The sequence below is a fragment of the Saccostrea echinata genome, unplaced genomic scaffold, assembly GCF_033153115.1.
Source record: "Saccostrea echinata isolate AGI-Se365-2 ecotype Australia unplaced genomic scaffold, CSIRO_AGI_Sech_v1 ptg000052l, whole genome shotgun sequence".
NCBI classification, from domain to species: Eukaryota; Metazoa; Mollusca; class Bivalvia; order Ostreida; family Ostreidae; genus Saccostrea; species Saccostrea echinata.
The window spans coordinates 1,499,437-1,523,726 of NW_026889801.1; the positions used below are offsets into that span (position 1 = coordinate 1,499,437).

General features: G+C 34.3%; 2 protein-coding genes and 1 pseudogene across 2 annotated transcripts in view; 2 read left to right on the top strand and 1 right to left on the bottom strand.

Moving 5' to 3' along the window:
- The window catches only part of LOC133203892 (uncharacterized), a 94,215-nt gene that overhangs the window by 37,012 nt on the left and 32,913 nt on the right, over positions 1-24,290 (top strand). Inside the window, exon 4 of the mRNA XM_061339689.1 lies at positions 8,536-8,659. Within this exon, the coding sequence (XP_061195673.1) occupies positions 8,536-8,659 (124 nt within the window). The remainder of the gene's footprint in view (positions 1-8,535; positions 8,660-24,290) is intronic.
- Positions 13,878-22,602, bottom strand: LOC133204200 (uncharacterized). The gene is made up of 10 exons (XM_061339948.1): positions 22,517-22,602; positions 22,081-22,159; positions 17,750-18,049; positions 17,114-17,191; positions 16,850-16,906; positions 16,450-16,574; positions 15,797-15,868; positions 15,503-15,561; positions 14,386-14,614; positions 13,878-13,990 (listed from the first exon to the last, which is right to left on the bottom strand). Exons 2-10 carry the CDS (start codon positions 22,131-22,133, stop codon positions 13,878-13,880), a joined length of 1,086 nt encoding a protein of 361 aa, XP_061195932.1. The 5' UTR covers positions 22,134-22,159; positions 22,517-22,602.
- On the top strand, positions 22,761-24,184 carry LOC133204201 (uncharacterized; annotated as a pseudogene).

The following is a 24,290-nucleotide window of genomic DNA, read 5'->3' on the forward strand; positions in this document are numbered from 1 at the left end:
CTCAAGAAGCTTTTGCAATGAAATTTTATTCCAAAACTCCCTATGGCCTCTCTTGCCCCTCTCAAAGTGCCCCGCCCCGTTTTTTTTTTTTTTAATTTATTTATTGTATTAAAAGTCGCTTGGCACTATTTTTAGCACAGGGGCATGTGGAGAGTTATTATGCATAATACGGATTGTCGGCGGACTTTTTATTCTAATTACATCTATTAGAACTGTTTAGTAAAGGCTTAATTAGACACCATGTATTGTGTAAAATTTTGACAATATCGAACGTGAATATAAACATTATATGTGACCTAATGTTTGCATTTAATTTCCTGTATAATCAAGTGCCTCCGTGGTCTAAGAGGTATAACTCTCACTTAGCAAGTGAGAGGTACCAGGTTTAAATCCCGGACGATCCTTTTTATGCCCCGCCATGAATATGGCCGGGACATATAGTGTTTGTCATGTCCGTCTTCTGTCCTTCTGTCCTTCCGTCTGCCCTTCCGTCATACTTTGCGTTTAGCTCTGTTCAAAGCTCAGTTTCAAAGAAACTATCCAAGATATTTTTATCAAACTTCATATGCTAATAGATATGGATGAGAGCTATGCAACTGCATCAACATTTTTTGACCTTGACCTCTTCTTTGACCTTGACATCACTTTTCTTAAATTAGTGTTTAACTCAGTTTTAAAGATACCATTCAAAATAGTGTAATCAAACTTCATATGTTGATACATACTGATGTAAGCTATTCAACTGCATCAACATTTTTTGACCTTGACCTTTCTTTTGACCTTGACCTCACTTTTCTTAAATTATTGTTTAGCTCAGTTTTAATGAAACCATTCAAGATATTTTTAACAAACTTCATATGCTGATACATACTGATGAGAGCTTTTCAACTGCTTCAATATTTTTTACCTTGAACTTTCCTTTGACCTTGACCTCACTTTTCTTAAATAAGTTTTTAGCTCAGTTTTAAAGATACCATTGAAGATAGTGTTATCAAACTTCATATGCTGATATATACTGATGAGAGCTCTTCAACTGCATCAACATTTTTAGCTCACCTGAGCTGAAAGCTCAAGTGAGCTTTTCTGATCACCCGTTGTCCGTCGTCCGTCCGTCTGTCCGTCTGTCCGTCCGTCCGTCTGTCCGTCCGTCTGTAAACTTTTCACATTTTCAACTTCTTCTCAAGAACCACTGGGCCAATTTTAACCAAACTTGGTACAAAGTATCCTTGGGTGAAGGGGAGTGTAAATTGTTAAAATAAAGGGCCAAGTCCCCTTACAAGGGGAGATAATCAAGAAAAGACAAAAATAGGGTGGGTTCATTAAAAAAATCTTCTTCTCAAGAACCACTGGGCCAGAAAAGCTGAAACTTATGTGGAAGCATCCTGGGATAGTGTAGATTCTAAATTGTTAAAATCATGACCCCCGGGGGTAGGGCGGGGCCACAATAGGGAATTCAAGTTTTACATTGAAATACATAAGAAAAATCTTAAAAAATCTTCTTCTCAAGAACCACAGGGGCAGAAAAGCTTAAACTTATATGGAAGCATCCTGGGGTAGTGTAGATTCTAAATTGTTCAAATCATGACCCCCGGGGGTAGGGCGGGGCCACAATAGGGAATCCAAGTTTTACATTGAAATATATAGGAAAAATCTTTAAAAATCTTCTTCTCAAGAACCACTGGGCCAGAAAAGCTGAAACTTATATTGAAGCATCCTGTAGATTATAAATTGTTCAAATCTTGACCCCTGGGGGTAGGGCGGGACACAATAGGGAATCCAAGTTTTACATTGAAATATATAAGAAAAATATTTAAAAATCTTCTTTTCAAGAACCACTCGACCAATAAAGCTGAGACATATTTAGAAGCATCCTGAGGTAGTGTAGATTCTAAATTGTTTAGATTTTGACCCCCGGGGGTTGGGCGGGGCCACAATAGGTATATTAAAAGGGGGGAAATCTGGTAAAGAACAGCATGGCCAAAGTTACTCAGGTGAGCGATGTGGCCCATGGGCCTCTTGTTTGACCTTGACTTTTCCTTTGACCTTGACCTCACTTTTCTTAAATTAGTGTCAAACTTCATATGCTAGTACATAATGATGTGAGCTATTCAACTGCTTCAATATTTTTTTTACCTTGACCTTTCCTTTGACCTTGACCTCACTTTTCATAAATTAGTGTTAAGCTCAGTTTTAAAGAAACCATAATTTTTTTTATCAAACTTCATATGCTAATACATACTGATGTAACCTTTTCAACTGCATCAAGAATTTTTGACCTTGACCTTTCCTTTGACGTTGACCTCACTTTTCTTAAATTAGTGTCAAACTTAACTATTCAACTGCATCAATATTTTTTGACCTTGACCTTTCCTTTGACCTTACCTCACTTTTCTCAATTTGTGTTAAAATGTTGCATTACTAATATACCCTCAGCGGGGCATTTGTGTCCTATGGACATATTTCTAGTTTTCTTTTTAATTTATTTTTTTTTTTTGGATTTATTAAATAATAGTATTCAGCATGTGAAATGAAAAAGTTATGACGTCTGGCTTAAACAAAATCATAAAATCATTATTACAGTTTGATAAATGTTCTATATAAAAAGAATCTTCTATACACATATTAAAGAATAAGCAATCAAATTTTTATATCCATATTGGCATTTTTATTTGCTTCAATATACATGTACACGTATACATTTAATAATTCTACAAATCCAGGGGGAGGGGGGGACTGCGCATGCTCTTCTGTTTTCCCTAAGTGGGGGACACAAATTCTCTGAATTAGCTTGTTTCTTATGTATACTGTAATTTTGTTTATTATTCAGAAAAATTACATAAGAATTGCAAGTATGCTGTACATGTAACTTTTCTCAAATTATTATTAAATTTCAACTGCCTTTATATTACTGACATTGTTGATACACTGTGTAATCTCAGCTATGACTAAGCTCCGCCCATTGATTTATTAATCATGCTTACTGGGACTGCTGGGACTGCTTACTGGGACCGCTGTGGGACTGCTATAGCAGTCCCAGAAAGCAGTCCACAGGACTGCTCTTGGACTGCTGTCTATCAGGTTGGGTCTGGTTGGTACTGTATATGTAAGGTTACCATCATGATCATGACCATAGACAGCAATATAAATAGATACATATTCTGTTGATTGAAAATATTTATCATGCAGACATAAGTAGGAAGTTTTTTTTTGTGAGGAGCATCTACAAAGAAATATTTTGACGAGCAAACAAAAGTCATAAGCCATAATTTATTGTTGGAAGGGGGGGGGTATATTAGCAGTGTTTTCAATAAGAGCCAACAACTGGCAAAATTAACCACCGATACAAGAAATTTTGCCAGCTACATGTATTAAATTTCTGTCATTGGGATTTTGCTGGGGTTTGTAAGCAAAATCCGTACTACAGATTTTATCACAACTACCGGTATCTACATGATCTAGAGTAACTTCCCTTGAGTGTGCTCTTTTTTTCATGGAAGTTTTATTTGATCAAGTACGTACTACAACTACTGTACAAGGCTACAGCTACAACTTGCGAGAGGAAAGTTTCAAGAATAAATTTTTAATGAATAATTCCAACCTCATAAAATTCACAATTCAATGATCGCGATTCAACTTTAGCTTTACAGGATATGATCAAGATTGTTGAGAATTTGGGGCTTCATTGACACAAGTGTCTGAGGTATCTAGGGCCTAAAATGATGAACAGGAAAATAAATGTTTTTTTTTTTGTAAAATCATTCACTGTCACTCCAGATCAAGATTACTACAACAACAAATATGTATATCTAGGCCAATATATATTTAAGACCTTATGAATAAAAGTACTCAGTTTTTTAGCTCTTCTGAGCCAAAGGCTCAAAGAGCTAATGCTATGGCCATTTGTGCGGTGTGCAGCGTGCGGTGTGCATAAACTTTTTAGAATATGGGCCATAACTCAAGAACCCCTTGGCCAATTATTGTCAAATTTGTCACAGGGTATCCTTGGCCCAAGGCCTCCCATTTATACTAAAACTAGGGTTGTGACCCTTAAACAAGGGGAGATAATTAGGAAAATAGAAACAAAAGTACTGGTTGCTAAAAAATCTTCTTCTCAAGAACCACTGGGCAGATTTTCACCAAACTTACATAAAGGATGAGGATATGTTGAAGATTAAAAATTGTTCAAGGCATCACCCTGGGGCAAAGGGCGTGGTCTCAAGGTCACTTCAAAGTTGACCAAAAATTACATTTTATTAAAATGTTGATATTTTGCTTACTTTAAAGACTAGGATCATCAAATCTTGTCAGTTGATGCATCTAAGGACCTCATACCATGTTGAATCAAAAGTAGGTCACGGTGACCTACTTTTCAAATTTTGCGGTCATTCTTTTTCAAAATGATTTAGAGGCATATTTTGAACAATTTTAGGCCTATGATCAGCAAACTTTGTCAGTTGATGTATCTTGGGTCCTTGGAGTACGTCGACTAAAAAGTAGGTCACCTTGACCTAATTTTTGAATTTTATGGCTTATCTTTTTCAAAACAATTAAGGTCATTAATTCGAATACTTAGAGGTTTAGAATCATCAAATCTTGTAAGATGATGCATCTTGGGGCCATAAAACATATTTATTAAAAAGTAGTTCACAGTGAACTACTTTTTGAACTTTGAAGGCATTCAATTTCAAAGCATTTTAGAGGCATAATTTGGACATTTTAAGACCTATGATCATAAAACTTAGTAAGTGGATGCATCTTGGGTCCTCAAAAAATATCAACTGAAAAGTAAATCTCTGTGATCTACTTTTCAATTTATATGACTATAATTAAATATTTCGGGTACTAATTGGCTTAGAATCCTCAAACTTTGTCAGTTGATGCATCTTGGATCTTCAGAGTAGGTTGACTGAAAAGTAGGTCACTGTGACCTACTTTTGAAAATTTATGGCTTTAATGAAATATTTCATATACTATTTGGCTTAGAATCATCAAACTTTGTCAGTTGATGCATCTTGGGTCTTGGAATTAGGTCGACTGAAAAGTAGGTCACTGTGACCTACTTTTCAAAATCTATGGCTTTAATTAAATATTTCGGGTACTATTTGGCTTAGAATCATCAAAATTTGTCAGTTGATGCATCTCAGGTCCTCGGAGTACAATAACTAAAAAGTAGGTCACTCTGACCTACTTTTGAAATTTTATGGCTGTATTTAATATTTTCCGGTACTATTTGGCTTAGAATCATCAAAATTTGTCAGTTGATGCATCTTGGGTCCCCGGAGAAGGTCGACTGAAAAGTAGGTCCCCGAGATCTACTTTTCAATTTATATGACTATAATTAAATATTTCGGATACTAATTGGCTTAGAATCATCAAACTTTGTCAGTTGATGCATCTTGGGTCATCGGAGTATGACAACTGAAAAGTAGGTTACAATGACCTTCTTTTGAAAATTTATGGCGTTATTTAAATATATCAGGTACTTATTGGCTTAGAATCATCAAACTTTGTCAGTTGATGCATCTTGGGTCCTTGAAGTATGTCATCTGAAAAGTAGGTCATTGTGACCTAGTTTTGAAATTTTATGGTTATAATGTAAAAAATATTTTAGGTTTTAATTGGCTTAGAATCATCAAACTTAGTTAATGCATCTTGGGTCCTCAGAGAATGACAAGTGATAAGTAGGTCACCATGACCAACTCTCAGGTACTGATTGGCTTAGAATCATCCTGGGTTCTCAGAGTGTTTATCTAAAATGTAGATCATGATGACCTACTTTTGGAATTTCAAGGCTTTATCTAAATATACAGGATACTTAGAGGCCTCAAATAGAAGTGATAGGTTGTACAGTTTATCAGAAGAGCGATTCAAGGCCCTTGGGCCTCTTGTTAATCATGACTGAGACATAGGATGTAGGAATTCTTACAGAATTTCCTCAAACTGAAAATGTAAAATTCTAAGACCTAACAAACATGACAAATAAAAGTCTTAATTTTTTAATCGTGACTGAGACATAGGAATTCTTTCAGAATTTCCTTGAACAGAAAATGTAAAATTTGTATTCTTGTTTATTTGTTAAGATCTCTTGAAATACAGGAACAGTATCACTTTACACATTAACGAAGGCTTTTATGTACCATACTAGTAATTTGTATCCATTTTCTTAATTATTTTGTTCTGACAATCTTTACAAAATAGTAAATAAATTGAAAGGTTTATGATATTTTAGTGTAAGATTGCAAATAATTTCAATTTTTGGGGGTACTGTACATCACTAAGTGTTAAAAAGTTCATAAATTTTTAAATACTGGTAAATTATTTTCTTAATTTTGAATAATTGTCCTGACCACTTTATGTGAAAGGAACTAATTAATTATGTCACATTTTCAGTATGAAATTCTAGCACAATTGTTTGTGTTTGAATTTCATACTTAAGTTGTCCTAATGGTTTTAAAGACACCTAGTTTTCAGGGGAAAAAACTAGTTTATTAATTATGTTAAATTTGATTTCTATGTCAGTTTCTTTCAGTCAGTCTCTCTTCATTTATACATGTATGTACTTGGAAAAACCACTTTCGTTTATGTAAATGGTTTCTATATTTGTGTACCAGATGTGTGATATATTTCTGTAGGAGTGATGTTTTAATCACAGTCCAGTGCGCAGTCATTGTCAAAGCAATAAACATTTTTCAAGTCAAGTGCTTAAAGCTTTATTAATTCTAACAACTCATAATTCAAGTTTAATGAAAATTTAGACAATAATAATCGAAAAATTCCACCATTGAGTGGAATAACAGTTTGAATTTGATGATGATCCACTAAATTATTGAAAAAAAAAAAATAAACAGGTTTTCTTTACAAAGCATAGCTACATCAAATGTTTTACATGTGTATAATAAATTTAATTTATTTTATCATTTAAACTTGCAGGTTTGCAAGTACAGGTAAACTTCAGTATCTCGACATCGGATATATTGACAACCTGGGATATGTCGATGTCCGTCCGCGGTCCCGGCAGTATTTACTATATAAATTATTTGCAAAAACTCTGATATGTCGACCTCGGTAATCTCGACAACCCTGGTTATCTCGACGTATATTCACAGTCCAAAGAGCAAAATTTACCTGGTATATGTCGACATCGGCAATTTTCTGCTCCACTGAACCTAACTGTTTGTCAGATAGGGTCGCTCGTCACGCACGGACGGCTCCGGGTATCTCGACATCGTCAAAAATTCACACCTTTCACACCCATGTTTTGACTGCACGCTGCTTAATTAATTCTATAGACTGTGTTTGTAGGTGAATCCAAAGCCCCCTCGGCGTCTTTGAGACGTTAATTGCTTAATGTTCAGCTTGGGTAATATCACTGATAAATCTACACGATTCTGCTTAAATTTACAGGAGTTTATTTATGTCGAAACCTAACATAACTTTTAAAATTGAAAAAGATAACTAAATTACAAAGAATAATAAACATATTGAATAAATTCAAACTAAAGAATTAAACGATGTTCTAATAATATTTTGTACTTAAAATGCATTCAACAGGAAATAATCCGATTAACGACACGATTAACCGAATCATCCGTAATTCATGCATCTGTATAATCACTACGTTAGTTTTGATACACAAATCTCTTTAAAAAAAATTAATATTAATGCACATTCTTCCTGAATGAAATAAGAAAAAAAAAATATGCATTTAATATGTTTTCGTGTCTCGGATGTCAACTTTATCATGTTTATACGGTACGGTTCGAAGTTTATAGAGCGCATTTTGTATCCTGTTCTGACAAAAAAGCAAGTAACACGCGAATGCTGGATGGAAAACTACAAAAATTTAGAACGATTTCGATAAAGAGGAAGAACAGGTTTTATAAATAAGATTTTTAAAAATAAGATCTTATATTTTTAATAAAAATAGAGGGATTGCTGAAATAAGTTGACCTACAGTCTATATTGAAGTCATGTACGTATAATAAGCTTGTTTGGTTATGGAGTGAAATCTTGGACGTCAAGTCTCAACTCTGATATCTCGACACCTCGGATATCTCGACATTTTCCGATGGTCCCGGCGATGTCGGGATAACGAAGTTTACCTGTATTTAAAATTAGCATACTACAGTATATCAAAAAAGGAAACAATTCATCTTGCTAAAAAAATTTGGATTTTGAAACAATCCTATCAGGTTTTCCCTTTATCCAATTGTGAATATCATTTATCAGGTCTTTGTGTTTTGTGTTTATCATATTTTCAATTTATCATGTTTTGTGTTTATCGTATTGTGCATGCATCCTGTCACATCGTATGTGTATCCTGTCGTATCGTGCGTTTATCGTACCTTGCGTGTATCATATCATATCATGTATCCTTTAAATGTAGGTACTGTTCCTGTTCAGTTTATTTCATGTCTTAGACTTAAGTCTCTTGTGACTGCTAAATCCCCTCCCACATGGCACAAAAGGAAAAAAAACACTAATTATGTTTTTTAACATGTGTATAACTCTTAAACAGGAAGATTTTTTTTGTAGTACCCAGCCATTCATTAGTACAAAAAAGGCACAGATCATGGGAAGAACTGTGACATCTAAGGCTGATGTTATCTGTTATAGAAAAGATCCTGCATTAGAAGGGCCAGTGCTCTGTGTTTGTGAGGTATGTATATTATGTCTAAATTTCCAAACGATGAAAAGTTTATCATTTATCATTGTCTTGCATTTCAGAATTAAAAATCCACCATAAAAATGTAATGTTCATCCTTCAGTCTGTCCAGCTGTCTGTCTGTCACACTTTGTGTTTAGCTCACCTGAGCTGAAAGCTCAAGTTAGCTTTTTAGCTAATCTAAGCCAAAGGCTTAAAGAGCTAATGATATAGCAGTTTGTGCAGTGTGCATAAACTTTTTAGCTGTTCTGAGCCAAAGGCTCAAAGAGCTAATGCTATGACCATTTGTGTGGTATGCATAAACTTTTTAGAATATGGGCCATAACTCAAGAACCCCTTGGCCAATAATTGTCTAATTTGTCACAGGGTATCCTTGGCCCAAGGGCTCCTGTTTATTAGCTCTTCTGAGCCAAAGGCTCAAAGAGCTAATGCTATGGCCATTTGTGCAGTCCTAGGCCCCCATTTATACTAAAACTAAGGTTGTGACCCTTAAACAAGGGGAGATAATTAGGAAAATAGAAACAAAAGTACTGGTTGCTAAGAAATCTTCTTCTCAAGAACCACTGGGCAGATTATCACCAAACTTACACAAAAGGATGAGGATATGTTGTAGATTAAAATTTGCACAGGGAATCACCCTGGGGCAAAGGGCGTGGTCTCAAGATCACTTCAAAATTGACCAAAAATTACATTTTATTAAAATGTTGATATTTTGCTTACTATGAGGACTAGGATCATTAACTCTTTTCAGTTGATGCATCTAAGGACCTCATATCATGTTGACTCAAAAGTAGTTCCAGTGACCTACTTTTTAGCTCACCTGAGCCGAAGGCTCAAGTGAGCTTTTCTGATCACATTTTGTACGGCGTCCGTCTGTCTGTAAACTTTTCACATTTTGACTTCTTCTCAAGAACCACTGGGCCAAATTCAACCAAACTTGCCACAAAGTATCCTTGGGTGAAGGGGATTCAAGTTTGTTCAAATGAAGGGCCACGCCCTCTTTCAAGGGGAGATAATTAGGAATTAGTGAAAAAATAATGGCATCATTTAAAAATCTTCTTCTCAAGAACCACAGGGCCAGGAAAGATGAAACTTATGTGGAAACATCCTCAGGTAGTGTAGATTCAAGTTTGTTCAAATCATGACCCCCGGGGGTAGGGTGGGGCCACGATGGGGGATCAAAGTTTTACATAGAAATATATAGGAAAATATCTTTAAAAATCTTCTTCTTAAGAACAGCAAAGCCATGATTGGTCATATTTATATGGAAGCATCCTCAGGTAGTGTAGATTCAAGTTTGTTCAAATCATGACCCCTGGGGGTAGGGTGGGGCCACTATGGGGGATCAAAGTCTTACGTAGAAATATATAGGAGAATATCTTTAGAAATCTTCTTCTTAAGAACAGTAAAGCCATGATTGGTCATATTTATATTGAAGCATCCTCAGGTAGTGTAGATTCAAGTTTGTTCAAATCATGACCCCTGGGGATAGGATGGGGCCACAATGGGGGATCAAAGTTTTACATAGAAATATATAGGAAAATATCTTTAAAAATCTTCTTCTTAAAAACAGCAAAGCCATGATTGGTCATATTTATATTGAAGCATCCTCAGGTAGTGTAGATTCAAGTTTGTTCAAATCATGACCCCCGGGGGTAGGGTGGGGCCACAATGGGGGATCAAAGTTTTACATAGAAATATATAGGAAAATATCTTTAAAAATCTTCTTCTTAAGAACAGCAAAGCCATGATTGGTCATATTTATATGGAAGCATCCTCAGGTAGTGTAGATTCAAGTTTGTTCAAATCATGACCCCCGGGGGTAGGGGGGGGCCACAATGGGGGATCAAAGTCTTACGTAGAAATATATAGGAGAATATCTTTAAAAATCTTCTTTTTAAGAACAGCAAAGCCATGATTGGTCATATTTATATGGAAGCATCCTCAGGTAGTGTAGATTCAAGTTTTTTTTCAAATCATGACCCCCGGGAGTAGGGTGGGGTCACAATGGGTGATCAAAATTTACAGAGGAATATATAGGAAAAAATCTTTTTCTCAAGAACAGATAAGCTATGATTAGTCAAATTGATTATTGATATGGAGGCATCCTTGGGTAGTGTAGAATGAAATTTGTTCAAATGAGGGCCCAGGGGGGTAGGATGGGGGCCACAATGGGGGATCAAATTTTTACAAATGAAAATATGGGAAAAAATCTTCTGCTTTTAAAATTACCCCCCCCCCCCCCCCCCCACCGGTAAACTGTTCAATACTGAACTGATTTTTGCATCTTTTTTTTTCCTAGCCAATATGCTCAGGTGAGCGATGTGGCCCATGGGCCTCTTGTTAAATTTTGCGGTCATTCTTTTTCAAAATGATTTAGAGGCATATTTTGAACAATTTAAGGCTTATGATCATCAAACTTTGTCCGTTGATGTATCTTGGGGCCTCTGAGTATGTCATCTAAAAAGTTGGTCACCTTGACCTACTTTTTGAATTTTATGGCTAATCTTTTTCAAAACAATTAAGGTCATTAATTTGAATACTGAGAGGTTTAGAATCATTAAATCTTGTAAGATGATAAATCTTGGGGCCATAAAACATAGTTAGTAAAAAGTAGGTCACAGTGACCTACTTTTTGAACTTTACAGGCATTCAATTTCAAAGCGTTTAGAGGCATAATTTGGACATTTTAAGGTCTATGATAATAAAACTTTGTAAGTTGATGCATCTTAGGTCCTCGAAAATCGTAAACTGAAAAATTAGGTCACTGTGACCTACTTTTGAAATTTAATGGCTATATTTAAATATTAAAGGTACTACTTGGCCTAGAATCATGAAAATTTGTCAGTTGATGTATCTTGGGTCCTCAGAGAAGGTTGACTTAAAAGTAGGTCACCGTGACCTACTTTTCAATTTATAAGACTATATTTAAATATTTTATGACTTTTCAAGAGATCGAGGGTTTTTTAAATTTGATTTGAAATTCTGTTAAATTACTTAACTGTAAAACGAGAAAGTTAGGCGCATACATATTTTAGCACATGTGCAAGTGGGAATGCATTGATGCAAATGAATTTTATGGCTTGCGCTTGTTATGAAAATATGTAAATGTGATATTTTTTTCCTTTGGTCCACACCCGTATTTGATTTTGTAGTCAGTCAATCATGCTAACACAATAGCATTGATTTCTAACTCACGTACACGGGTAAAACATTCATTCACTTATTCATGGTGTTGCAAGCACATGGACGTGGAACTTCAATAAATGATTGTGGGGTGTTCACGTACTAGTATTTTATTTATATTCAAACCATCGAAGGAAAGTTACTTGGATAACTTGTAAACATAATCAGGGTATTGTCTGAGAAGGTCGATTGCCATGCCTGATCGCATTGTTATCACCTCGAGGCCATAGATGATTGACACGGTGAGAGGCCAAACTATGAAGGTGCTAATGATAAGTACCAGGTAACAACTAACATTTGTTTACTTAATTAATTATTCAGCAGAACTTTTTCAATTCATTCAATTCAATTCATTCTCTCAAAACCACGTAAATGGTACATGAGGTTCATAAACATGTAAAAACATATATACATACATTAAAGAGGCTGGGGGGTTGTGGCCATTTTTAGACTATATTGATCTCCTTTAGAAGAAGAGCTCCATATGAAGATATAGAAAATGATCAAATTTTTAAAACTAAAATTTTTGAAATTTTTCTTTGCCAAATGATAGTTGACAGCTTAAGATATCATATCTAAAAAATTAAGTTAAATCTGGTGGTTAATTTGTGGTTAATTTGTTGACCCCCCAGCCTCCTTAATTCAAATGGATCAAGCAAAAGGTGAGATTAATTAAGCTAGCTAAGGAGAACAGTCCATACAAATAATTTTAGCAATAAATATTCATATTTTATTTTCAAAGAATCAACATATTTTGACACATGACTCGATTGATTCTACAGTTTACCAGTGCGAGTATGTAAACAAAAATACAGTGACCCTACGACATTACATAATCGCGCATTCCAGTTTATATGTACTTAAGTGATTGCTTTGAACACAAAAAAGTTTTAATATTTAGAAATCCGTAAGCGCACATTTATAAATATTGCATGTAGTTGAGAGTAAAGTTGAAAATTTTCACCCCAAGAAAACCATTGTCAACCGAGGTGCAGCCGAGGTTGACAATGGTTTTCGAGGGGTGAAAATTTTCAATGTTACACTAAACTACATGCAATATTTATTATATTATACTGAATGTTTTATACAAGTACATATAACAGTGACCTGTGCGCGCATAAATTCCGCACAGTCACTATTTTTTGGAATATCACCCATCGTCAAGCAATGTTGAGTGTTGCTACGCTGAAGGGCATGGCTTCATCATTCAGCGGGTACCAGGGTAATAGTGTTTTTAAACAAATGTTTCTCGACGAAGCAGATTCAACTAATTTACATGAAAGTATAATATTAAATTTTAGCTTTCACAGGCACTTGTGCCAAACGAGCTTAAATTAGTAGTGCCCCTTACAGAATTGCAGCATAATTGCAGTACATATGCAGCACATTATCAGTATAAAATCCCAGTAGACTATCAGTAGAGCTACAGTAGTGCTGCAAATGTACTGCAGAGCTTTTAAATGGAAAAATGTAATGAAGCAGCAGACTTGCAGTATGTTTCAAATATGTTAATTAAGACTGCAATTGTACTGCAAAAAAGACTGCCAGGCAGTATATGCTGCCCTGCAGTAATTCTTGAATACCTCTAGTCTACTGGCCTGCAGTACTTGTGCTGCTAAGCAGTAGACATGTTGCAGTGTGTTTCAAACATCTACTGCACAGCAGTACTGTATACCCAAATATGGAAGCTTTGGTTGGCAGTAGAGTTGCAGCATGTTTCAAATATTTAAATTAGTACTGCACAGCAGTACTGTATACCCAAATATGGAAGCTTTGGTTGGCAGTAGAGTTGCAGCATGTTTCAAATATTTAAATTAGTACTGCACAGCAGTACTGTATACCCAAATATGGAAGCTTTGGTTGGCAGTAGAGATGCAGCGTGTTTCAAATATTTCAAGTACCCGTTAGGACAGCAAAACAGAACTGATGTATACCATGAATATGGTTGGCAGCCTTTGTAAAATACAACAACTATTAATAACAACTAGTGTGAATTCTTTTATCACACACATATGTATATTGAAGTCTACTCTACATGCTGCACAACTTTCTTGCTCTTAGCTCTTGCAGATGATAATTTTGCAGCCATTGCTTGACGAATAGCCCCTTTTGTGGCACATGACTTCTGCGCTGAAAAATCTGAAAACAAATCAATGAAAATAATAGATATTTAAATTTAAACATCATTAATTTAAAAAAATGTCAGGTCTAAGGTGATTCTTAAAATGCAGGTCTATTAAAAATTGTATTTATACAGAAAGATACGAAAATGAAAAAGACAGATGGAGCTCTTTTATAAATGGAAGGAGGTATAAAAAGGGTTAGATGTACATACACTGATATCCAGTGATGAAATAGAAGAGATAGATACAAAATCTCTTTCTTTTTTTTAATTCCAAATATGTTACTCTGTTTACTTTGTTAAAAATAATGACTATTTAATCTGTATACTTTGTTAAAAATAATGACTATTCAATTTGTAAAGCCATAATGTTATGACTGACATGTGAAAGAACAATATAATGAAAACATACTGATAAATGCACTTGTTATGGTTTCATCTAGCAGTAGATGGCCTTTAGCATTGGGAGACAGCTTGCAATCAGGAAAGTCTTTCTTGGTGAAGAATATATTCATGAGGAGTTTTGCCATCCATTTACCATAGGCAGCTGTTCCTTGGGCAGAAGGGTCTCGCACTTTTTGTACGTGGTCAATATCATCTTGATAGAGGTACACACCTGATCCAGGTGTTAGTTCAACCATCTGAAATAATACTAGATTACTGATTAGTCTGTATTTTTAAGATGTAGTCAGAAAAAATCTACATTAATCAAATATCAATGAAATTATTTATGTCTACATCTTGATTAAATATTTTTATATCATACTGTGGCCCTTGTCTACATCTGGAAAAAGTCCCTTGAATCAGCAGATAATTGATTATGAAAGATATCATGATGAATAAACTGTACATGTGTCAAATAAGCAAAACGTTTTGCATTTTGGGGATAAAAAATTTCAAAAAATTCAATTTAGTAAATACAAACAATTAAAAGCCCAAGCTGGATTCGAACTCGGGATGTGTGGTTCACAATTCCATACATTAACCACTCGGCTATGGAGTTCATTGAACAAGATGGTCATGAAAACCATTTTAATAATTAAAACTTAAATGGCTTTTTGAACAAGGTCAGCCATGTTGGTTTAAACTTTCCCCTTAAAACTTATTATTTGAATCATAACAGCCAGGGTTCGAAATTCACTATATACAACTAGCAAAACGCGAGTTAGAATTCCCAAATTGCGAGTTAAAAATTAGGTAACTCACAAAAACTTGCGAGTTGAGTTTTTTTTGCATTGAAACTATAGCAGAATTATATAATATGACAGAACACAATACTTTTGATTTAAATCAGTAATTTAAATAAAAGTTATACTGTAGTTGTATTTTGTGTATTGTACAGTAGTTACTTTTTCCTTAAGTTACATGTATTTAATTTATATAAATTTAACTTTATATGAAAATTGCGAGTAGTCTTATAAAATTGCGAGTTCACTTTATTGGTACTCGCAATTATTTGCGAGTTGTAATTTTAGGGAGTTTCTAACCCTGACAGCTAGTACCTATAATACTTTAAATACATCAGTTACCTTGTATCTTTTTGCCACATCACTCGAAAGTTTACCGGGCTTTGGCATGGTGTAATCCTCTGTAAAATAATTCAATTTTTTAAAAATGTGGGGTTTCAATGACAATTGCAAAGTTTCTGTTTTTTTAATGCAGACACATTGAAACTATTAAACAACTGTTATGTGTTTACTTTATACATGATTACTTTAGTCTTATGTAGTTCCATAGATTCTGAACCAATACAATTTTAATGACTATTGAAACTTGCATTGTCACACTAATTTAACTGTAATTAATGACAGAATGAGATATACCATTATTTTCTTTTGACATATTCTGGCTTTTCAATTTCAACTCCTCCAACTCTTTGTAAGCCTCTGAAAGTTCTAAAAAAAAAAAGTTGCACAATTTTCATATTCAAAATGAACAAAAAAAAGTCAAAACTTAGAAACCCTAAAAAGCTGTAATTTAAATAATTATTAGAGAGGCTGAGATTTCAAACGTATACAAGGGGAATCACCTAAATTCATCGCATATTACGTCCTCAGTTTTTGTGACGAGAAGGTTTTTATGAGTTAAATCTCTAAACTTGAAAAGTGTCGTCTACACTAAGTACAAACTTGTGCTTTTACAACAAAAATAATCTAATTGATGAGTGAATATATTCTTGTGATACATTAATTAGATTTTTAAACTTTATTTGCATGCAGATTGATTAAGGAATTCACCATTTATTTGAAGTTAATTAAGTAAATTCATGTACACATTTATATCCTACAGGTTATGAAATCTCAACTGATAAATTACAAAAAGGGGTACGTGTACATGTAGTTATACATGTAACACACGTACACGTTACCTGTACACGTCTTAAATCTCAACCTCTCTAATAACTAAACTTTGACTTGTACAATTTACAGAAAAATTTTGCATCGATATACAATTTGAAATGATTAATTTAACCTACTGCATTTTAGAATGCCATTTTCTTTAATTGCTTCAGCATATTTCACCTCCAGTGCTCGGTTTCGTGGGGCTCTTTGAGCCACAGTATTGTGCCCTTTAGCATTCACTTGTTGAACTGGCAGGTCCCTATAAACACAATACAATGTATCATACTTTGCTACAGAAGCATAAACATTTTCAATTTGAATTGAGCCATTGATACTAAGGATAACAATTATTACTCTAAATTCAATGTAACGGGAACAAACTTATATTTTGTTAGAATAATAACCTACATCATAATAAAATATCACTCATTATTTAGGGGATTGAATAACTCAATTAACCCTCTTTTGATGCAAACTCAGATTTTTAACAAAACTTCAATCTAATACAAATGTGAAATCACTTATTTTGCTTACGTTAAAGCAATCAATTCAGCATCGAGAGCATCCTCCTCATGATCAGAGTCATCAGCTCTAAAAAAAGAATGATTTACCATATTAGTCTAAGTGTTAAAAAATGTGTAACTGTTAATTTACCACACCAAGTAAAAACAAGTTACATATTATTCAAAATTTCACAGCAATTTGTTTTAAATTTTTAACATTGTTTTACTTTTAAATATTGTATAAATATACATATTATTTTAAGATGAGGAGATATCTTTGAGAACTATTACTCACAACTGTGTAAAGTCAATGTCCTGAAGAGGTAGTAGAGGTAGTAAGTCTTCCTCAGTGTCTTTGTTCTCGTTTTGAATTCTACAAATAAATAAAATATGAATGAACAACAGTCAATAATTGAAATGTTACAAAAATATTGACCAGTCAATATTTTAAGAGAATATTTTTTGCAATGAAATGGCTGACTTATTCTTTGCTACTGATAAAAAATGTGACATTATTAATTCATAATGGGTATGCAATTTAACAATTGCTTAAGGCTTTAAGCAGCAGTTTGCTAGCTATAGAAAAGACTTCCAAATTAACTGAAAAATAGTAACAAACTGCTTGTTAGCCAATTGGTAAGAGTTTATCAGGGTTGTCCCTAAGACCCGGGGGCAGGGGAATTTCCCCGCCTATAATGATGTAATCCCTTGGTTATTCTGGTATTCCTCCTCAACCCCCCCATCCTGTTAGGGAGGAACCCCAAAACCCCTTCTACTTTTTTAATGTCACCTGCTATTTCAATTCTTAGGGACAACCCTGGTTTATACCTTGTTTTCCTTATACACTGATACTGAAACTGTGTTTTATTTTAATTTCTATTTCTTTGTTTTTATACATGTATAATACTATAGTGCTGTAAAAAATGTTTACCTATTGAAGTCAATATTCAACTCTCGCAAAACTTTGGTATTTAGTCCTGTCCTGGCTTTTTTCTTCAGAATTGCCTCATTTTTTTTCTCTTCAAATTTCTTTTTTCTCATTTCTTCCTGTGCCTTTTTCTTATCAATCGGATTGACTTCTTCCATTTTCTTCTTATTTGCTTTTTCAACTTTCTGCTTCTTATTCCTATCTTTACCCTGAAGCTGCTTTTCAGCTGATTTTTCCTGAGGCATGCTGTAAAATGTTTTAGAAAAATGAATAGAAAATTTACAATATTGCTCAAAGCTAAAATCATCATGTCAAAAATTTAAGTTACATTAAAAAAATGTACAAAATTAGTTGTAAGTGGTATATTAGTATGTAAACGTAGAGGCTAAAGTATTTTTTAGCAGTGTTTGTACATGTATCATTCATACCCAGCATGAAAAAAAACAAGAGGCCCAAGGGCCTTAACGGTCACCTGAGTACAACAATTTAGAGGATCCATAAACTGATAAATGAAGCTTTGTTGCCCAATAGCAAGAAAAATAGCATGATTAAGATCAACAAAATAATTGGTCTAGTATCTTTCTATCTGTCCCCCATTTATCACTATTATCATGCAGACTTTTAACAAAATGTCTATATTATAACCTCTCACATTGGCCTCACTTGGCCTTTGAAGAACATTTAAAAAGATAAGTTATTTTTGTTTCATTTTTATTCATTTATTATTTCCAAGTCTACCTGATTATTAAAACTATGAAAGTACTTTTTAGCTCTTCTGAGCCAAAGGCTCAAAGAGCTAATGCTATGGCCATTTGTGCGGTGTGCGGTGTGCGTAAACTTTTTAGAATATGGGCCATAACTCAAGAACCCCTTGGCCAATTATTGTCAAATTTGTCACAGGGTATCCTTGGCCCAAGGGCTCCCTTTTATACTAAAACTGGGGTTGTGACCCTTTAACAAGGGGAGATAATTAGGAAAATAGAAACAAAAGTACTGGTTGCTAAAAAATCTTCTTCTCAAGAACCACTGGGCAGATTATCACCAAACTTACACAAAGGGATGAGGATATGTTGTAGATTAAAATTTGCACGGGGATTTACCCTGGGGCAAAGGGCGTGGTCTCAAGGTCACTTCAAAGTTGACCAAAAATTACATTTTATTAAAATGTTGATATTTTGCTTACTATAAGGACTAGGACCATCAAATCTTGTCAGTTGGTGCATCTAAGGACCTCATATCATGTTGACTCAAAAGTAGGTCACGGTGACCTACTTTTTAAATTTTGCGGCCATTCTTTTTCAAAATGATTTAGAGGCATATTTTGAACAATTTAAGGCCTATGATCATCAAACTTTGTCAGTTGATGCATCTTGGGTCCTCAAAGTACATCAACTAAAAAGTAGGTCACCTTGACCTACTTTTTGAATTTTATGGCTAAACTTTTTTAAAACAATTAAGGTCATTAATTCGAATACGGGGAGGCTTAGAATCATTAAATCTTGTAAGATGATGCATCTTGGGGCCATAAAACATATTTATTAAAAAGTAGGTCACAGTGACCTACTTTTGGAACTCTGCAGGCATTCGATTTCAAAGCGTTTTAGAGGCATAATTTGGACATTTTAAGTCCTATGATCATAAAACTTTGTAAGTTGATGCATCTTGGGTCCTCAAAAAAGGTCAACTGAAAAGTAGGTCACCGTGACCTACTTTTCAATTTATATGACTATAATTAAATATTTCAGGTACTAATTGGCTTAGAATCATCAAACTTTGTCAGTTGATGCCTCTTGGGTCTTCAGAGTAGGTCGACTAAAAAGTAGGTCACCGTGACCTACTTTTGAAAATTTATGGCTTTAATTAAATATTCCGGGTACTAATTGGCTTAGAATCATAAAACTTTGTCAGTTTAAGCGTCATGGGTCCTCGGAGTACAACTGAAAAGTAGGTCACGGTGACCTACTTATGAAAATTTATGGCTTTAGTCAAATATTTCGGGTACTAATTGGCTTAGAATCTTTAAACTTTGTCAGTTGATGCGTCTTGGGTCCTCGGAGTACAACAACTGAAAAGTAGGTCACCGTGACCTACTTTTGAAATTTTATGGCTGTATTTAATATTTTCAGGAATTATTTGGCTTAGAGTCGTCAAAATTTGTCAGTTGATGCATCTTTGGTCCTCGGAGTAGGTTGACTGAAAAGTAGGTCACCGTGACCTACTTTTGAAAATTTATGGCTGTAATTAAATATTTTGGGTACTTATTGGCTAGAATCATCAAACTTTGTCAGTCGATGTATCTTTGGTCCTCGGAGTACAGCAACTGAAAAGTAGGTCACGGTGACCTACTTTTGAAAATTTATGGCTTTAATTAAATATTACAGGTACTAATTGGCTTAGAATCATCAAACTTTTGCATCTTGGGTCCTTGGAGTAAAACAATTGAAAAGTAGGTCACTTTGACCTACTTATAAAATTTTATGGTTATAATTTTAAAAAATATTTTAGGTATTAATTGGCTTAGAATCATCAAACTTAGTTGATGGGTCTTCAGAGAATGACAAGTGATAAGTAGGTCACCATGACCAACTTTCAGGTACTAATTGGCTTAGAATCATTTTGGGTTCTCAGAGTGTGAATTGGAATTTCAAGGGTTTATCTAAATATACAGGATACTTCGAGGCTTCAAATAGAAGTGATAGGTTGTACAGTTTATCAGAAGAGCGATTCAAGGCCCATGGGCCTCTTGTTGTATTATACAATAAATGTTCTTGCATAATTCTCTTATTCTATTATCCTTTCGAATACATTATCTACAGTGATTGATTATCAAACTTAAGGTGAATGCCAAAGGGGAATAACCTCACTCAGTAGATTACAAATTAATAGAGCCCTGGCCAGGACCAGAACACTTGACTAAATGGTCCAGATGTTCAAAATTCTGGTAAAAATACCTTGCTTATTAAAACTTTTACTCTGTTTGCTTCCAATATGCCCAGGAGCAGAGGAAATTTTCAAAGAAATAATGTATTTTCACTATTTAACACAGCCCTACCCTAACACCAAAACCCATGACCTAGGGTCATGAAAATTTACAAATTTGGAAGAGGTACCCTCATCATCCTAACTATTCAATTAGTTGAAGATTTTCAAAGAATTCACACATTTTCACCATATAATCTAATAGAGCCCCCCCCCCCCCCCCCCCCCCCCGAGAAACAACAGAACCCCTGGGACCACAAGTTTTAAAAATTTTGTAAAAGCATCCTTGCTCATCATAACTATACACTTGTTTCTTTGTTTTATAACCAGGAGTAGAAAAAAATATTTTGAAAGTAATTATGAATTTTCACTTTATAATCAATAGAGCCCCACCCCCACCCTTTTACCAGAACCCCTGACCCAGGGGCCATGAAATTCACAATTTTGGAAGAGGCAGCCATGCTCATCATATCTATGTACTTAGTTAGTTTATTTCATACCCAGGAGCAGAGAAGATGATTTTCAAAGATTTAATGCATTTTCACTATATAATCAATAGAGCCCCCCCCCCCCACACACACACACCTAACACCAGAACCCCTGGCCCTGGGGTCATGAAATTCTCAATTTTGGTAGAGGCACTCTTGCTCATCATAACTATGTACTTAGTTTATTTAATATCGAGGAGCAGACAAGAAGACTTTCAAAGAAATAATGTACTTTCACTATATGATGTATATAGCCCCACCCTAGCACCAGAACCCCCGACCCTGGGGCCATGAATTTCACAATTTTGGTAGAGGGCTCAATCCTTATTACAATCATGCCAACAGTTTGACTGCTTGATGTCCAGGAGTAAAGAAGATTTTTAAAGATTGCATTAATTTCGGTGATTTCAGCCCGTAACCCTTCAGGCCCCAGGGGGGCAGGGACTATGAAATTCACAATTTTTGTTCCCCTTCACCTATAGGTGCTATATGCCAAAATTGGTTGAAATTGGTTTGCTGGTTTCAGAGAAGAAGCTAAAAATGTTCAATTGTTAACGCAAAACGCACGACAAATGCCGATGGACAAAAACGGATAGCAATAGGTCACCTGAGTGACTCAGGTGACTGAAAATGTAAATTTTAGCAACTTATCAGTAAAGGGGGGGGGGAGTCACTGTTAATTTTAATTTATAAAAAATGTTGTATTTATAGAGTAAAATATCTTTAATTTCTGCATGCAATCACACTGTGAAACATATTGGATACAAATCCCATTTAAACAAAAAAATTATGCTTACCCCCCTTTTTTTCAAGTTCAATACAGTCAAATAGACCATAATCAATAAATAAATCAATAAGTATAATTACCAAGTTTCTTCTTCAGTGGAACACAATCTAGGTGTTGTCCTAAGCAGATCCATTTCATTGTGTAGTTCTCTTCTGTCATCTATTAAAATGTACAGTTATATGTATATTGATTGTTACAAACATTTAGAAAGAGTTTAATTATCTTCATATTCCTTTGAATTAAAACTAATTAAAAATTTTAATAGCAAGAGTATTATATGTTATGCATGATTATAATGACTTCTCACTGCATGTTTTGGGTGAAAGCCGTTTTAGACTTCACAGTAAATAAGGGAAATAACTCAAGATTTTCAACATTATTCTTATTATCATTTAAAATAGTGTTAAAACAAGAAAACAAGATATTTATCGTCTGTTGAAATGTACAATAAATTATAAATGAGACACATGATTTGAAAGATCATATTGCTCATAATTTATAATCTTGTGAACCTACCACCGATCTTTAAAATTTTGGCGGGATGTGACCCCGGGAATCCTTGGCATTTGGCATAAACGTCTAACCCAACTGTGTAATCTTCAAATGGGAGACGAGGGTCATCTATGGCACGTAAATTTATCACACCGAGGGGAAATCCTTCCTCCTGCCATTCGACAAGGGCTAGTAATAATTTTGACATCGTTGTCTAGGCCTAAATATTGCCGCGCTTTCAACTAGGAACTTTACGTACCGGAACTAAATGTGGTTAAATACATCGTACGATGTTCCTGTGCGCATCCACCGTTTTTTATTTATATAAACGAAAGTAAACTGACTAATTCACAATTTATTTATAATAATTTCAGTTAAAAAATATTATCAGAAATGTGAGATATCCGTGAATTGGAACTTTGGAAGAATAAGTTACGAAACGAAATAGCTTATGCACGATTTGACCAAGGAAAAAATGGCGTCAAAAAAAACGCGGGCCATATGCAGGAACATCGAGGACATCGAAGTGGAGAAAACAAGAGAAAGAGCAAGAACACGAGTCAAATGTTGAGGAAATTGCAGGTATATAGAGTTTTTTTGGTAGTAAAACGGTTCTGAATCTGTATAAATTTTATTGATTAATTAATTACGTGCATACATTTGGAAAGGGGAGTCACTCTATTGGTATTGTAAATAATAATGAAAAAGGGTGTCCGTTGATGAAATTAATGAGTGGAACTACGACGGCAAATTTATTGTGTACAACCCTCCTTCCCAAAATTTTAATCAAATGATGGGTATAATGCAGTTCATAAGTGATTTATAATTTTATATACACCAGTCATGAAGTCAGTTTTGAAATACAATGAACCTGAATAACTATAAATTATTTTAAAAATAACAATAGAGTAAGAAAAATTTTAATATGTGCAGCTTACTTTACAATTCTAAGAACTTTACCAAAGAAAAAAATATAGTAATGAAAACAGTGTTATAAATTTGATGATGAATTATTTTATTTAACATTTAATAATAATAATTATAGCATCAACTTTTTCTATTTTATTTTATCCACCTCATCTCATTACAATAATGTATTACTATTTACTTTAGTTTCAGAAACAATTGAAGAATTAACCGATTACAATGATGAAGTTCCAAATGAATTTGACATAATGGTGGAAGAAATGCTGGAGGAAGAAAAACAGAAGTTAGACCAAAAAAGTAGTGATAATCAGAGAAATATTGACAATGAACCTATATATCAAGGAAGCAGGCTTACTGTTAGCATGAGTATGCTGCTGATTGTAACATTTGCTACAAGACACAACTTATCAGGAGTTGCCCTTTGTGATTTATTAAATCTTATTGATTGAAGTGCATTGTCCTCCAGATAATATATGCAGGGCAACCCTTACAATGTACCAAGACTTTTTTAGGCATTTGAAAACGCCTCTAATATACAGCTATTTTTGTGAAAAGTGCTTCCTCAGCATTGAAAAGGATGCAAAATATGAAAAATGTCCGAACTGTTCATTGACTAGCATAAAATATTTCATCACCATACCCCTAAAGGACCAAATGGAAACAATTTTGAAAAGTGAGTCATTTTCATTTTAGACTTATTTTATCATTCTAGCTTGCAAGTAAGATGTAACTAACGTTTAACCATAAATTTTATTGCAGTGATTATCAATGATATAATAAAAATTTTGGCCATGTGTTAATATCATGAAGGACTGTTTTGGGGCCCTGCACTAACATGAATGTGAAAGAATTAGAAATAAACCCAAACTCT

Excerpts from the sequence above, each read along its gene's own strand:
- LOC133204200 (XM_061339948.1), bottom strand. The coding sequence starts at position 22,133 with ATGGATCTGCTTAGGACAACACCTAGATTGTGTTCCACTGAAGAAGAA. Across the intron at positions 16,575-16,849 it reads GCTGAATTGATTGCTTTAAC|GGACCTGCCAGTTCAACAAG; the intron begins GTAAGCAAAATA and ends TTGTGTTTATAG. Across the intron at positions 13,991-14,385 it reads CATAACAAGTGCATTTATCA|ATTTTTCAGCGCAGAAGTCA; the intron begins GTATGTTTTCAT and ends ATTTGTTTTCAG.